Consider the following 15,924-nt stretch of genomic DNA (forward strand, 5'->3'; position numbering starts at 1 on the left):
AGGCAGATGCTTAACTGATTGAGCTACCCAGGCACCCCTACATTTATTTATTTTTAACAAGAGTTTATTTATTTATTTATGAGAGAGAAGAGCAGAGGGAGAGAGAGAAGCAGACTCCGTGGGGCTTGATTCTACCACCCTGAGATCATGACCTGAGCCAAGAGTGAGACGTTCAACCGACTGAGCCACCCGGCACCTCCTGGTTTATATGTAGAGTGATATTAATAACATCTAACATTTATTAAGCAGGTATTGTGTGTGGTATTGTGCTAAGTGCTCTACATGCTATTTTAGTTGATGTTAGCTGTCATAATAGATAAGCCCCAGAATCTCAGTGTCTTAACAAAATAGAAGTTTGTTTCTCACTCATAGAGCATTCAAAACGATGGTTCCTAACAGGCACAAAGCTCTCCTCCAAGATGTGATTTGGGGACCAAGTTTCCTTCCGCGTTGTGGTTACACCATCTTCAAAAGTGGCTTCCATGAGAAACCCGCAGAAGCTGAAAGAGCAAAGAGGATCACAATGGGAGATGTGGGACTCCATCCCAGGATCCTGGGATCATGACCTGAGCTGAAGGCAGATGCTTAACCCACTGAGCCACACAGGCATCCCTGAATATACGATCTTGACAAACTAAGAACTTATGTCATCCTTTCTCAAAGTTATCTTCCTAAAATATGTGGTTTTAGGTAGTTAAATCCAAACGTTAAGATTTGTTTCTTTTTTAAGATCGTTTTTCCCCGTTTGGGCCTGAAGAGGGAGACTAGAGAGTAAGCCTGCCACCTTGTGGCGCCGGCCCGAACCTACAGTCTGTTAAATGTCTTCTTTCCTTTGCTTCTAGTTTATTTACTAACCAACCTACACGTGATGCTGCCTGGTAAGAAATTCACACCAAGGGGCACCTGGGTGGCTCAGTGGGTTGAGCCTCTGCCTTCAGCTCAGGTCATGATCTCAGGGTCCTGGGGTGGAGCTCCCTATCGGGCTCTCTGCTCAGCGGGGAGCCTGCTTCCCTTTCTCTCTCTCTGCCTGCCTCTCTGCCAGCTTGTGATTTCTGTCAAATAAATAAATAAAATCTTAAAAAAAAGAAAGAAAGAAAGAAAGAAAGAAAAGAAATTCACACCAAATTCAAATTATATATATATTTTTTAAATTTCAAGATACAGTCTTTCATCCAATTCTAAAATTATTGTAACATTTCTAAACCTGTTACAGGGGTGACCCACTTTTAAAACATGGCCCAGACACATTTACCAGAGGTTACTTCAGTGCTTCACGAACCAGGAAACAAACTCAGCAATGAGTAGGATTTATTTCAGCCCACTCAAAAGTTAATCAGTGAGCCAGATGAGAAGACAGATTTCCTAGTTGTGCAATAGGTACATATGGGCTATTCAAATGTAAATGGAGCAGTGTATGAAGACAGAGAGTCAGAATTTACATAGGGTTCAACATTTCCTACAGTTGAACAGCTTACTATGTTATAACACACCCAGCAGATACTTACCTGCCCTTCCCTGGATTTAGCAAAACAGGAAGAACATCTAAAGTTGTTTAAAAGGCAGTAGATCTAGCAGGTAGCTAAATGGAAATCTGGTATTTCTGCTTCTTCTAACACTTGGTTTCAAATGATTGGGGACAGGTCATATCCTGATGCAGTTTTTAAATGTCTCTCCTTTTCTTTAGTCTTATTATTATTTCTTTATTTTCCCACCACTTGCAAACTCTGAAATACCCATTTCACATGTAACTACTGAAAGCAGTTAAAAGGAAGAAAAAGTGTTTTTTGTTGTTTTTTTTTTTTTTAATGTTTGAGAGTAAATTTAAAGCCCTTGGAATCCTTTTTTCTTTCTTTTTTCTTTTTCCCTTTTGTGTATGGAAGGTTCATGAGGATAAGCTCATACACTGATATAATGTATTATTCCCATCTAATGAGTTCATTGGGATGGGAACATTCATTTACTGTGACTGTGTCAGTATCTCTCTAGGGGAAAAGGGGGTGCCAATGGGAATCCAAGATCCTTTACACTTTAGGTTTCTCCTCACCTCTTTATCTCCCCTAGCCTCCTCATCTTTCCCAAGCATGGGTATATACCAAGGTCAAGAATGGCATTTGGGCTATATTTTTTAGAGACCAAAAGTATACACATAGTCTTATATTGTATAAATATCTATTCTTTGTGGGAGTTCTCTGCCTTCCCTCTAGAGCAGCCATTGATCTCCTTCTTATCACTACAGCCAGGTAAAATTGGTGCAGGGAATGCAGCACCACTCCCTATTCTAGAAATTTCTCCCACAGATGGCCTTAATCAGCTTAGAGATTGAGTCATATATTCTAGTTCTTGTCCATTTTTCTCTTTGACCTAAATGTTCCAGATCAGCCTTTCCTTACCACTGAACTGATAAATGTAGGCTTAAGAATGAGGCCACTTAGTTTTTGTTTGTTTGTTTGTTTCTTTGTTTGTTTAGAGAGAGAGAAACAACACTAGCAGGTGGAAGGGCAGAGGGAGAGGGAGAAGCAGAGTCCCCGCTGAGCAGGAAGCCCAACGAGGGGCTCCATCCCAGGACCCTGAGATCATGACCTGAGCTGAAGGCAGACGCTTAACCAACTGAGCCACCCAGGTGCCCCCACTTAGTTTTGCTTAAAGAGTTCACCATGCGGTCTAATTTAATCTAGCTCCGCAGGATTCTATAGTGGGATTTGAAGCTTTCGTGAAATTAAATGTGCTGTTTAGCGCACCATTGTTGACATTCCCTATTCATGCTCCTTTGTGAAAAATAAATGTATGGTTTCTATAAGAAAATGTTCACATTTTAAAAAACAAACCACCCTTTTCTCTATGAATCTCTTTGCGGTATGTGCTGGGTATTGCCAGTCATAATTTGACTATCAGTCAAATTATAATTCCTAAAGAATACTGTCTCACTTATGTTGTAAAATATTCCAAGATTAAATTTCCAAGGTTTAGAATCTAAAGAGTATTTGGTCTTGTGTAGTAAATTTCACCTGTGTGGCCAGATTTCACAAATCTGGCACTATAAATTCACCCTTAAAAAGAAGATGTGATATATATGTATGTATATATATTTGTGTATATATATATATATATTATAATTACATATATATCACATATATGTGTGTGCACACACACACACACGAATACTATGCAGCCATCAAAAGAAATGAAATCTTGCCATTTGCAATGACGTGGATGGAACTAGAGGGCATTATATTAAGAGAAATAAGTCAATCAGAGAAAGACAATTATCATATGATCTCCCTGATATGAGAAATTTGATGGCAAGGTGGTGAGTTGTGGGGGGTAGGGAAGGAAAAAATCAAACAAGATGGATTGGGAGGGAGACAAGCCATATGAGACTCTAAATCTCACAAAACAAACTGAGGGTTGCTAGGGGGTGGGGGTTTAGGGAGAGGGTGGTGGGGTTTTGGACACTGGGGAGGGTATGTGCAATGGTGTGTGTGCTGTGAAATGTGTAAACCTGGCGATTCACAGACCTCTACTCCTGGGGCTAATAATACATTATATGTTAATAAAAATAATTTTTAAAAAAGTATTCTCCACAAATATTACTCAGCCATAAAAGCAAATGAGATCTTACCATTTAAGACAACACGGATGGATCTAGAGAATATTTCCCTAAGTGAAATACATCAGACAGAGAAAGATAAATTCCCTATGATTTTACTTCTATGTAGAATCTAAGAGTCAAAACAAATGAACAAAGGAAAAACAGACTCTTAAATTCACAGAACGAGTTTGTAGGTAGTTGCTAGAGGGGAGATGGGTGGAGGGATGGATAAAATAGACAACGAGGATTAAGCAGTACAAACTTTCCATTGTAAAAGAAATATGTCATGGGGATGAAAAGTACAGGATGAGAATATAACCAATAATATTGTAATAATATTGTATGGTGACAGATGGTAACTACACTATTCACAGTGAGCAAGGAGTAGTGTACAGAATTGTTAAATCACTATGTTATACAACTGAAACTAACCTAAAATTGGCCTGTAACCAATAAAATGCAGCAGGAGTGGCCCCCTGAGGCTGGGTCAGAAAAGTTGATGCAACTTCCCACTGGTTTACTGTAATACTTACTCTTAGAGCAAATACAGTAATGATATATAAAAGCTTCCAAACCCATACCTGTGTGTCAGTAAGTGAATTCATGTACAATAAAGGTGATATTTCTTTCTTTCTTTTTTTTAGAGGGAAGGAGGAGGGATGGGCAGAAAGGGAGGAAATCCCAAGCAGGCTCCACGCTCAGTGTGGAGCCTGACATGGGACTCAATCTCACAACTCTGAGATCATGACCTGAGCCAAAATCAAGAGTCAGATGCTTAACCAATTGTGCCAGCTAGGCGCCCCAAGAAAGGTGATATTTCAAGTTAGCCAAAGGAAAAAAATAGCTTATTCAACAAATAGTATTTATTCAATTCATCTAAGCTATTGGTTTTCTTGGCATAAGACTGCCCATAATATCTTTTTTGTCAGTTTTTTTTTATAGTGATGTCCCTTTTTTTATTCTTCATGATTTTGTTTTCTTCTTAATCAGCCTTATCAGCAGTTTATTGATTTTATTAGTCTTTTCAAAGAATCAACTTTTGACTGTGTTCATATTCTCTATTTTTTCTATTTAATTGCTTTTCATTCTTATTTTATTTCTTATTTTGTATTTAGTTTGCTTTTCTTTTTTTCTCTTAGTTAATTGATTTTATATCTTTCTTCTTTTATAATATAAGCATTTAAATGTATAAATTTCCCAGTGGTTTTGCTATAACTCACAAATTTTGGTTCTGTTGTATTTCCATCTTTATTCAGCTCAAAATATTTTCTAATTTCCTTGCAATTTCTTCTTTGACTTTTGGGCTATTTAGAAGTAGGCTGTTTAATTTCCAAAAATTGGGGGGTTTTCCAGATATCTTTCCAGTGTTTATTGCTAATCCCACTTTTGTCACGCAGAGGAATATATTCAGTGTGATCTCAACTCTTACAATTACTGAGGCTTATAGCCCACCGTATGATCTATGTTGGGAAATGTTCTGTGCATCTTCATCTGTCCCCAGCGTAATCACTGCACACATTGATCTAATAACATTCTGTCCCAAGATGGCAAATAGGATCCAGGTAGAAGCAGGCTGGCAGGCTCCATGCTGGGAAACAGACTGCATGTTGCCTTGAAGGAGGCAGACTTCAGTAACTCAGAAAATAGAGCACAAACCCTCTGGTTGTTACCACATGTCCTCCACTTTGGGGTCTCCTATGGTCATTCTTCCTGGTTCCATGGAACCTCATGGAACAAAAGACAGCTGTTGGATGGAAAAAAGAGGGATAATAAATGAAACGAAAACACAATGGAAGGGTTGAAAGATAACATTGAAGAAATCTCCCAGAAAGTACTGTGAAAAGGTAAAGATGTAAGAAGGGAAAGAAAAAAAGTATATTTTAAAGATTTTATTTATTTATTTGTTTATTTATTTATTTGAGAGGGAGAGAAATTGGTGGGCAAGGGCAGAGGGAGAGAGAAAGAGCCTCTCAAGCAGACTCCCTGCTGATCTTGGAACCCAATACCGGGCTCAATCTCACCACCCTGAGATCATGACCTGAGCCAAAACAAAGAATCAGATGCTTAATGGACTGAGCCATCCAGGAGACCCAGAAACTAATTTTTTTAAATAAGAGAATTAGTCAAAGTTCAGCAACCAAATAATAGGAATTCCAAAAAGAAGGAACATAAAAAATGGATGGGAAGTTTCAGGACGTCCCAAAATTGAAAGTAACTTACTTCTAGCAGTAAGAGGCAGAGGAAAGGGCCCACTGAGTTTCCAGCATAATGGATGAAAATAGACTCATACCAAGTAAAAAGGTTTTAAAACATTTTGGTTTGCGAATCATTTTAACATTTCTCTCATACAAAACCAAAAAGGTAAATTAAAAAGTATAATAAAATAAAAGGAAAGAATAAAAAAGAAAAAGGGGAAATATTAAAAACACACAAACTTTCACAACATGACAATTTAGTTGAAATTTCAGAATTCTTGGAACGAAGTGAAGATTTTATAAGCTCCCAGAGAGAAAAAGAGTCACAAATGATGGATCAAGAGTGTAGTCTGGTTTCAGATTCTCAACAGCAGCAGTGTGAAGCAATGCCTTCTAAGTCCTGAAAGGAAATGATTTCCGTCCTTGACTCTTATATGCAAACAAACTATTAATAAATTGTTAGAGTTTAAAAAAAGACATTTTAAGATTCAAAGTCTTAAAACTTACCTCTCATGCATCTGAGAGGCTACTGAAGGTATGCTCCACCAAAACAACCAAGCAAACCAAGAAAGGGGAAAATCTGGGATGTAAAAGCAGAGGATCCCACACGGGACAGAGATCAAGGGCATCTCAAAGGAGATGTGCATATGATGTAGAGACCTAGTTCAAGTTGAAGTGGTATGACTTAAGACATAAACACAATAAAGACTCTTATCACAAAACTATCTGCAGTCATTATATTCTCTTTACCTGGAAGAAAAAATTCCCAGGCAAGCTTGGCTCGAATTCTTATCTGTATTTGGCGGGCTTTGATCACATGGCAATGAAGTTTCTCCCCTCTTCTCCATGCCCTACAGACAGGGACCACCTGACATTACTCCTTTCAACCCAAGAAGTAGCCTGATTTGCTCATTCCTGAAGTGGAAAGTGGGCTTGACGTAGAATATACAGAGCAATCCATTCCTACTGACCATGTTCCCGCTGGATAGCCAGTACCGGGCCCACCAGCAAGGCCTGCCTGCTGCCCCAACTGTGGGAAGCCCTACTCTTCCTAAGATGCTGTCTGTCATGCCTTTGCACACTGACTGCCCCAGGAGGGACTCTTGTAACAAAACTCCCAAGGAAGCCAAATTCAGACCATGACCCAGACACTCTCTTCAGTTTATTTTCATCTAAGAAGGGCAATATTCCTTCTCCGTAAGATTTTGCTTGCTTCTCAGTTTGTATAGATCACTTTTTGCCTGCATTTATCTAAAAATAGTTGACAAGGGACACCTGGGTGGCTCAGTTGGTTGGAGGACTGCCTTCGGCTCGGGTCGTGGTCCCGGAGTCCCGGGATCGAGTCCCGCATCGGACTCCCTGCTCCACGGGGAGTCTGCTTCCCTCTCTGATCTTCTCCTCGCTCATGCTCTCTCTCACTGTCTCTCTCTCAAATAAATAAATAAAATCTTAAAAAAAATAAAAAAATAAAAATAAAAATAGTTGACAAAATGATAGAAAATTGAGAATAAAAAATAAAAACACTAGGCTGGGGCAAATTACTTCATCTTTTTTAGCCTCAGTTTCCACATCTATAAAAGGGGACCAAAAAAGCCTCACTTCTCAAAGCTGTTGAGAGGAGTAATGAAACACATGTAGACATTGTATATGATACAGATTAGGGGCTCAACTGACGACCCCTATGTCTTTAAAATCTCAGCTTAATAAGATAATTCCTTTAGTGTAGGAGTATGTGTGTGTGACTGTGTGGATTGTGTTTGTATACACACGAAGCGTGGTAAGGATAAAGCAGAAATAACCTACACCAGCTGGGGTCACAGCAGATTCTGGAGAAGGCAACTTTTGATGTCTTACAGAAGAAGTGTGGAGTGTGACAACTCATTGGAGACCCAGGGGCCTGTGAGCTGTGGCAAAATCACACATTTGGTAGTGAAAAGAAGGGCCATCTGTACCCCAATGTTTATAGCAGCAATGGCCACGGTCGCCAAACTGTGGAAAGAACCAAGATGCCCTTCAACGGATGAATGGATAAGGAAGATGTGGTCCATATACACTATGGAGTATTATGCCTCCATCAGAAAGGATGAATACCCAACTTTTGTAGCAACATGGAAGGGACTGGAAGAGATTATGCTGAGTGAAATAAGTCAAGCAGAGAGAGTCAATTATCATATGGTTTCACTTATTTGTGGAGCATAACAAATAGCATGGAGGACAAGGGGAGATGGAGAGGAGAAGGAAGTTGAGGGAAATTGGAAGGGGAGGTGAACCATGAGAGACTATGGACTCTGAAAAACAACCTGAGGGTCTTGAAGGGGCGGGGGGTGGAGGTTGGGGGAACCAGGTGGTGGGTATTGGAGAGGGCACCGATTGCATGGAGCACTGGGTGTGGTGCAAAAACAATGAATACTGTTATGCTGAAAAAAAAAAAAAAAGAATCACACATTTGGTAAACTGGAATATGCCTCTTACATATGCTTTTCATATTTTACTCCATAAAATTTCAAAGGTATGCAAAACGTAGAGACTAATATAATACACCCCTGTCGACCTGGCTTTGACAGCTTTCAGTTTAGGGCCAATCTTATCTTATATCCAAGCTACTACTTCTCCATTGCTAGATTATTTATAAATTAATCTCAGAATCATACAATTAAACCTATGAATATTTTAGCATTATGCTTCTTGTATTTCTTGAGGTCTTCTCATCATTTAATAAAATCCTATTAAAAATAATAACAAAAAGGTAAGTGTATCTGAGTTAGGATATATACTAATGTGGAAAGATCTCATAAATGTATTGTTTAATATGACAAGCTACAGATATCACAATTACGTTTAAAAGACGCAAACAAGAGCTGCCATCTTGCGTCCCCGCGTGTGTGCACCTAATCTCAGCTGGTCCGCCCGAGACCCCCTGAGCGCCAACCCTAGTCCCCCGCGCGGTCCCATTTCCGCTCCAACAAGATGAAAGAAACTATCATGAACCAGGAGAAACTCGCCAAACTGCAAGCACAAGTGCGCATTGGTGGGAAAGGAACTGCTCGCCGAAAGAAGAAGGTGGTTCATAGAACAGCTACAGCAGATGACAAAAAACTTCAGTTCTCCTTAAAGAAGTTAGGGGTAAATAATATCTCTGGTATTGAAGAAGTGAATATGTTCACAAACCAAGGAACAGTGATCCACTTTAACAACCCCAAAGTTCAGGCATCGCTGGCAGCGAACACTTTCACCATTACAGGCCATGCTGAGACAAAGCAGCTGACAGAAATGCTACCCAGTATCTTAAACCAACTTGGTGCAGACAGTCTGACTAGTTTAAGAAGACTGGCTGAAGCTCTGCCCAAACAATCTGTGGATGGAAAAGCACCACTTGCTACCGGAGAGGATGATGATGATGAAGTTCCAGATCTTGTGAAGAATTTTGATGAAGCTTCCAAGAATGAAGCAAACTGAATTGGGTCAACTTCTGGAGAAGATAAAACTTGAAGAAGTTACTGGGAGCTGCCATTTTATATTATGACTGCTTTTTAAAATTTTGCTCATGGATCTGATAAAATCTAGATCTCTAATATTTTTAAGCCCAAGCCCCTTGGACACTGCAGCTCTTTTCAGTTTTTGCTTATACACAATTCATTCTTTGCAGCTAATTAAGCTGAAGAAGCCTGGGAATAAAGTTTGAAACAAGATTAATAAAGTTCTTTGCCTAGGGAAAAAAAAAAAGACGCAAACAAAAAATAAACAGTAAAATAGAGGTGTGTGCTCTTTTTTTAAAGATTTTATTTATTTGACAGAGAGAGATCACAAGTAGGCAAAGAGGCAGGCAGAGAGAGAGGGAAGCAGGATCCCTGCTGAGCAGAGAGCCCGATGTGGGGCTCGATCCCAGGACCCTGAGACCGTGACCGGAGCTGAAGGCAGGGGCTTTAACCCACTGAGCCACCCAGGCGCCCCGAGGTGTGTGCTCTTAAACATATAAGTATATATAGAAAGATCGCTGCAAAAATGTGTGTCAAACTACTAATCCTGATTATCTCAGAGGAGGGAAGTAGTGATTTAAAGGGTGAACTCGGGGCACCTGGGTGGTTCAATTGATTAAGTGTCTGACTCTTGATTTCGGCTCAGGTGATAATTTCAGGGTGATGAGATCGAGCACGGTCTTGGGCTCTATGCATATAGTGCAGAGACTGCTTGAGTTTCTCTCTCTCCCTTTGCCCTTCCCCCACTCACTCTCGCCCTTTCTTTCTAAAATAAATAAATAAATTTTTTTTTTTTTTTTTTTTAAAAGAACAGTGAACTTAAGGGACACCTGGCTGGCTCAGTCAGTGAAGTATATGACTCTTGACTAGGCTCAGGTCATGATCTCAGGGTTGTGAGACTGAGCCCTGGTGGGGGGCAGGGGCTCCACTTTAGAGATGGAACTGGCTTGGGATTCTCTCTCTACCCATCCTCTCTCTTTCTCCCTCCCTCCCTCTCAAAAACAAAACAAAACAAAACAAACGAAAAAAAAAAGAAAAAAGAGTGAACCTAAGAATTTTGTCCTGTAGACATTTACATTGTTTGACACTCAAATGAGAAATAATATATTCATTATTACTTCCATAACTTGGTTTATAAAAAGAAGAGAATCAAAGCACTCATCTGAGAAATACAGAGAAGTCTCAAGTGTGGATTTGAGTTTCTAGCTACGAAGTGACCTTCCAACCTCCTTCCTAATCGAGTTTTTTTTCCCCCCTGCCAACTAAAAATACACTCTCCAGTTCAGGAACCGCGGATGATGGAAGAGCAGCTGCTGCTGAGGACCTACTTTGCATATTGAAACAACCCTGGAGGATAAAGAGCTGCAGCTCACCGGCACCCACACTGGCTCTGAGGCGCTGGGAGCGCATCACACTTCTGTCTTGGCCTCCGCATCATCCTCCGTGTACATGTTCTGGAGGCGGTCTCTGGCCCCTGTTCGCTCTTCCCCCTTCGAGTCAGGAAACTCCTGCAAAGGCTGCAAACTCGTTAGTCAGGAGTTGAAGCTGCTTGGGTGCAGAGTTTACATCCTTCTGATCTTTCTCAGCTGGCTGTTCCAGAAGGCACACCCCCCACTGCTAGTTCCTTTTCCTCTTGTGTTTTTTTGTTGGTTTTGTTTTCTTTTTGAGAGAGAAAGAGATACTATTTCTGTTTGGAGGGAGACAGAGCAAAGAGAGACAGGCAAGGAAATTCTTCCCTCACCCCCGACTTTGCCAGGTTCCTCATTTGTTTATAAGAAGGGGGCGGTAAAAAAACAAACACACACACACACAAAACAAAACAAAAAAGAGATGGTGTTACCAATAAAATGGAAACTAGAAATAGAAAAGTTCTGGAAGATAAGCTGTGCTGTAAATGTAAAATACAAGGCACTCAGAATGGTAGTAATTCTAAATACAATTTATAATGCAAAGCAAAGACAGTTTAAGAGTCTACAATATATTCTGTATCTAATTTTGATACACGATGTCCTAGTCTTCACACACAAACATGATGCTGACTTTTCCCATTCATATGGCATGCAGATGCATTTTGAAGAGGTTTTTTTTTTTTTTTTAAAAATCATGTGATAGGGGCACCTGGGTGCCTCAGTGGGTTAAGCGTCTGTGGCGCAGGTCATGGTCTCAGGGTCCTGGGACAGAGCGCCTGTGTCACGCTCCTTGCTCAGTAGGAAGCCTGTTTCTCTCTCTCCCTCTGCTTCTCTCCTTGCAAGTAAATGAATAAAATCTCTCTCTCAAGTAAATGAATAAAATCTTTCTCTCTCTCTCAGTAAATGAATAAAATCTTTAAAAATAATTTAAAAAATCATGCGATAGCCTGTACAAAGTTTTGCTTACAGCTGCTCCATAAAAATCTCTGTCCTATAAGATATTTGAGCTGAACTAAACTTTTCAGTACTTAGTCCAGCCTTTCTTCTCCAAGTCAGCAGCTTCTTCAGCTCCTGTGTACCTCTCTCCCTCTTCCCAGGACTCACACGAAGGAACCAGAATCAGAGTAATAGCAAACCTGCCCCCTTAACTCCGCCCCAGGCACACCTTAACCTTGGCCTCCATGTTCTTATCCTCTGCCCATCCTGATCCTCCTGCAAATCAATCCTGCCAGGATCCCCATGGATTCATCAGCTGAATAAGACTGAGTCTCAGTTTGATCTGATTTCCCCGCCCCACGGATTAGGATTAGGCGGATAAGCCCTCCTCCAGACAGTTCTTTAATGCTTGGAGACTTCTCTTAGGTAATGACAAAGATTCTTTGCTTGGTTTAACTTTAGTCAGACTCCTGAAAGTTCTTCTAGGATCATCTGCGCACTTCCTCGTAAAATACCATTTTAGCCAGAACCCTCCTACCTCTTAACCAGAATGCCCTGCCCTTAATATCTAATCACTTCAAAATCTGATCGCGTTCCTCAGCCCCCACCGTCCCCCAGGTGATGTCTGGCCACCTGGCCTGTCTTCAGCAAAAATCCTGTTGGGTCAGTTTAACCAGAATCCCTCTTGACCCCTGATGTTCCCGCTCAGTAATTTCCCATCTGCTGAACCCCCTCCCCGATTTTGGCTGTAAATTCCCACTTGCCCAGTCTGGTTGTAAAACGACTACAGCCCACAGGTACCCCCAAGAACTAAGCAACAGTAGCAGCAGCAACAACAGAGTGGTGAGCATAACACACGGTGTTTCTGACTTTTCCTAACTGCTCCCTCCTGTTAAAATACCCAGGCCTAAGGAAAGCAACGACAATTCCAACAGGATGTTCACTCTCTACAAAGCACTTTCTCAGTGAGTATCAGACACGCTAGAAGAGGAGGAGAGGAGTAAATCCCAGCAAGATCTTGAGCAAATTATTTACTCTGAACCCCTTTCTTTATTTGTAAAACGGGAGAGTAATAACCCCCAACTCGATTCTTACCATTTTAATGGAATAATGCCTGGGAAATCGGAAAGCACCGAACACATGTGACTGGTCCCAAGAGACATGTCACTGCAACTGCAGATGCCCACTGGAGAGATGCAGAATCAATGGCTTCTGTTTGGCTATAATTTTTTTAAAAAACTGTGTTTTCTGGAGGTATCATCGTTTCCTGGGAAAAACATGATGACATTGCAAAAAAAAAAAAATTAAGCAGTAAGTTTAATTGCGCACAGTTCCACCACACTGACACAACTCTTAAATTCTTGCCATTTGCCTTCAACATAGTTACTTTTTTTTTAGAGTGTTTTAATCATACTTAGGCAGTTTTTAAAAACCTGTAGGGTCCAAGCAAGCAAAAGAATCTCCAGGCTCCAGGAAAAAAAAAAAAAAAATGCCATCAAGACATGTGTTCTGAGCTGCTGAGAAACGGGGTTGGTGCGAGGCTGGGCTTTACCAAGACTTGACCGGCTGGGGACGTCCGTGCGGCCGGTCCCCTGCGGGAGGGGCTGTGGAGTCCGCCCCGCCCCGACCACCTGCGGAAGGAAGCAGAAAAGGGGAACCGGCCACCGCCACTACTGTTCTTCTCCTTTTGCTCTTGGGACACCACCGCCGCGCAAAAAGCAGCTGCGTGCGAGCGGACTGCCACAGAGGAGGAGCTTTCGGCCGCAGTCTAAGAACACGGAGGTAACTTTACTTTCCCTCTAACCCCGCTGGCCTGAGGAATGAACGGAGCCTGTCCTATATCCCTCCAGAGGCAGCCGAAATATCCCCACTTCCCCCCACCCCGGTCCTACCCGCCGGGGGAGAGATGTCCCTTCCCCAGTCCCAGCCAGGTTTCCCCTAGGTCCGGAAGAGGCCTTGGTTTTAGAAATTGGGCATTTCTAAATAAAAAATGTGAATCGTGCTCTATGGGCAATGTACCTTGATAAGGCAATGGAAGAAACCACCTGGCTGTGACTTGTAAATTTGTCCCCAGGCAACCATACTTGACATAGCCACTGTTTGCAGGACACAGTGCTGGTCCTGAGGGGAGCGCCAACGGCCGCCCAAGTTACCCAAGCGGACTGTCTTCTTCACTTGGTGCATGGAACTGGAGCTAGCTTCCACTTCAGGATTTAGGTTTATAGGAAGAGATCAGAGGTGGGAAGCCACAGACTAGAAGGAACTGAAGACATCTTTCGGTCATTCCTACTGAACTAGGTTATATCTAACTGGAATGAACTTCCTTTTGCCTCTTCGCTTTAACTACCAAGGAATGTGAGCCTTGTTGGCCGTCCTCCAGGGAGCCCTTCCCTCACACAGCCCCCTTCCCCCCTTCCCCCCTTCCTGATATAGATCAGCTCCTGGTGACTCATTTGCCCTTACTTCCTGGCCCTTTCAGAGCCCAGGCCTGTGTTTGAAACCTGACATTGTAAAGACGCTTCCTACTTTTGGAGGAGAGGCTCTTCTTCCAGGTGCCTGCGTGGATTTGTGTTCCTCTTGAAAAGAATGGCTGATGTGTGCACCTGGCCTTTCTCCCCTAGGGCTTAGCAGTGGCCACCATGGGTTCTGTGAATTCCCGAGGTCACAAGGCAGAAGCCCAGGTGGTGATGATAGGCCTCGACTCAGCTGGCAAGACCACGCTCCTGTACAAACTAAAGGGCTACCAGCTGGTGGAGACCCTGCCCACTGTTGGTTTCAACGTGGAGCCGCTCAAAGCCCCGGGGCATGTGTCTCTGACAATCTGGGATGTCGGGGGGCAGACCCAGCTGAGGGCCAACTGGAAGGACTACCTGGAAGGCACGGATGTCCTCGTGTATGTGCTGGATAGCACAGATGAAGCACGCTTGCCTGAGGCCGTGGCTGAGCTCGTGGGAGTCCTGAACGATCCACACATGGCCAGTGTCCCTTTCTTGGTGCTGGCCAACAAGCAGGAGGCGCCCGGTGCTCTGCCGCTGCTTGGGATCAGAGACAGGCTGGGCCTGGAGAGATTCCAGGACCGCAGCTGGGAGCTCCAGGCCTGCAGTGCCCTCACCGGGGCCGGGCTGCCTGAGGCCCTGCAGAGCTTGAGAAGGCTCCTGAAATCCCGCTGCCACTGTGTTCCCACGTGAGTGCAGGTGCGGCAGGGAGTGGGGAGAGCAAGAAGACTGGGTCTGGGCAGAGCAGCGTGTCTGTGCCCATACGAACTGAAAGCAGCTGGTCCTTGAGAATCTGAAACTCAGTTTGTCAAAGAAGTCCTTCTGTGCTTGGACAGGATATTTTCTTCTTGGGGCTTATTGTCACTAGAGTTTATGCTGAAAACTAACTATTCTTTGAATAATAATACTCTAAGGGGGAAAAATGCCTCGACATGCTTCCTTTAATAACTCATTACCAAGGGTGAACTGAGCAATTGTAATAGAACAATGAATGGTCGCATTACAATTAAGACCTAAATTCACAGAGGGAAAGGTTTCAAAATCAGATTAGAATATCATCTGGACATGGTCACGATGTTAGGAGTGATTTTTCCCTGGTGCCCTGGGTTTGTGCCATGATCACTACGCGTACAAGCAGCCAGGGCAAGCAGAGTTGGGTAGGTGACTCTGTCCTCATGGAATATTGGGTTTAGAAGTTCGCTGGGGCAGTTGGCCCTGGGCAAGAGGCTGGGAGTTGGGGGCCTTCCAAAATGTATCCTTTTCTCTGACCCTGATGAACTCTTCTCTACCTTTTATCATCGTGTATTGGTCTTTTTATAAAATGCTTCATTTTTATCTTTTTTTTCTTTCTTTTTTCTCTGTGCAGTACCTATCTTTCCTTAAAGGTCAATCAAGGATTTCATTCATTCATTCATTCAATTAACAAATATGTAGAGCATTGAATTTGGGCAAATGGCACTGAGTTTTTAGTTATGAATCAGGCCCTTGAGATAGGATGTGTGAATTTTGAGGATACATGTAACAGAAATGCTTCTTTCTCATTATTAAATTTTTTAAAAAGTTGAACATAGCATACTACAAGGGTTTTAAGGTGATCTTTACCTAGGAACCATGAAGCTCCTGAAATTATTTACAAAATTATTTGTAAAATGTTATGCTTTGAGCCTTTTTGTTGGGGAGGGGGGAAGATCCACAACTTTTATCAGACTTTCAAAGGCTTTTGTGACTCCCAAAAGTTAAACACTGATCTGGTCTTATCTATCATCCACCAGAGGAATACTTCCTATAATTTGAGTGTTTTAATGGCAAGCAGCTTACATTTGA

The 15,924-nt window shown here is 42.2% G+C and overlaps 2 protein-coding genes across 3 annotated transcripts; both read left to right on the forward strand.

The window, feature by feature from the left end:
* Positions 1 to 8,645: 8,645 nt before the first annotated feature.
* LOC116877368 (transcription factor BTF3-like) lies at positions 8,646 to 9,484 on the forward strand. Its single transcript, XM_032874092.1, has one exon. It carries the CDS (start codon positions 8,752 to 8,754, stop codon positions 9,238 to 9,240), a length of 489 nt encoding a protein of 162 aa, XP_032729983.1. The 5' UTR covers positions 8,646 to 8,751; the 3' UTR covers positions 9,241 to 9,484.
* Positions 9,485 to 13,267: 3,783 nt separating this feature from the next.
* Positions 13,268 to 15,175, forward strand: ARL11 (ADP ribosylation factor like GTPase 11). Of its 2 annotated transcripts, none has more exons than XM_032874094.1 (2): positions 13,268 to 13,387; positions 14,227 to 15,175. In XM_032874094.1, the coding sequence occupies exon 2, from the start codon at positions 14,245 to 14,247 to the stop codon at positions 14,791 to 14,793; it is 549 nt and encodes a 182-aa protein (XP_032729985.1). In that variant the 5' UTR covers positions 13,268 to 13,387; positions 14,227 to 14,244; the 3' UTR covers positions 14,794 to 15,175. The 2 variants fall into 2 exon arrangements, with proteins under 2 accessions (XP_032729985.1, XP_032729984.1); XM_032874093.1 differs by having other exon boundaries at positions 13,274 to 13,387; positions 14,085 to 15,175.
* The last annotated feature ends 749 nt before the right edge of the window (positions 15,176 to 15,924 follow it).

This window comes from Lontra canadensis, unplaced genomic scaffold, assembly GCF_010015895.1.
Source record: "Lontra canadensis isolate GAN:19392208 unplaced genomic scaffold, GSC_riverotter_1.0 scaffold51, whole genome shotgun sequence".
NCBI classification, from domain to species: Eukaryota; Metazoa; Chordata; class Mammalia; order Carnivora; family Mustelidae; genus Lontra; species Lontra canadensis.

What these genes read in the sequence shown, in the direction of transcription:
- ARL11 (XM_032874094.1), top strand. Translation starts at nt 14,245, where the DNA reads ATGGGTTCTGTGAATTCCCGAGGTCACAAGGCAGAAGCCCAGGTGGTG.
- LOC116877368 (XM_032874092.1), top strand. Translation starts at nt 8,752, where the DNA reads ATGAAAGAAACTATCATGAACCAGGAGAAACTCGCCAAACTGCAAGCA.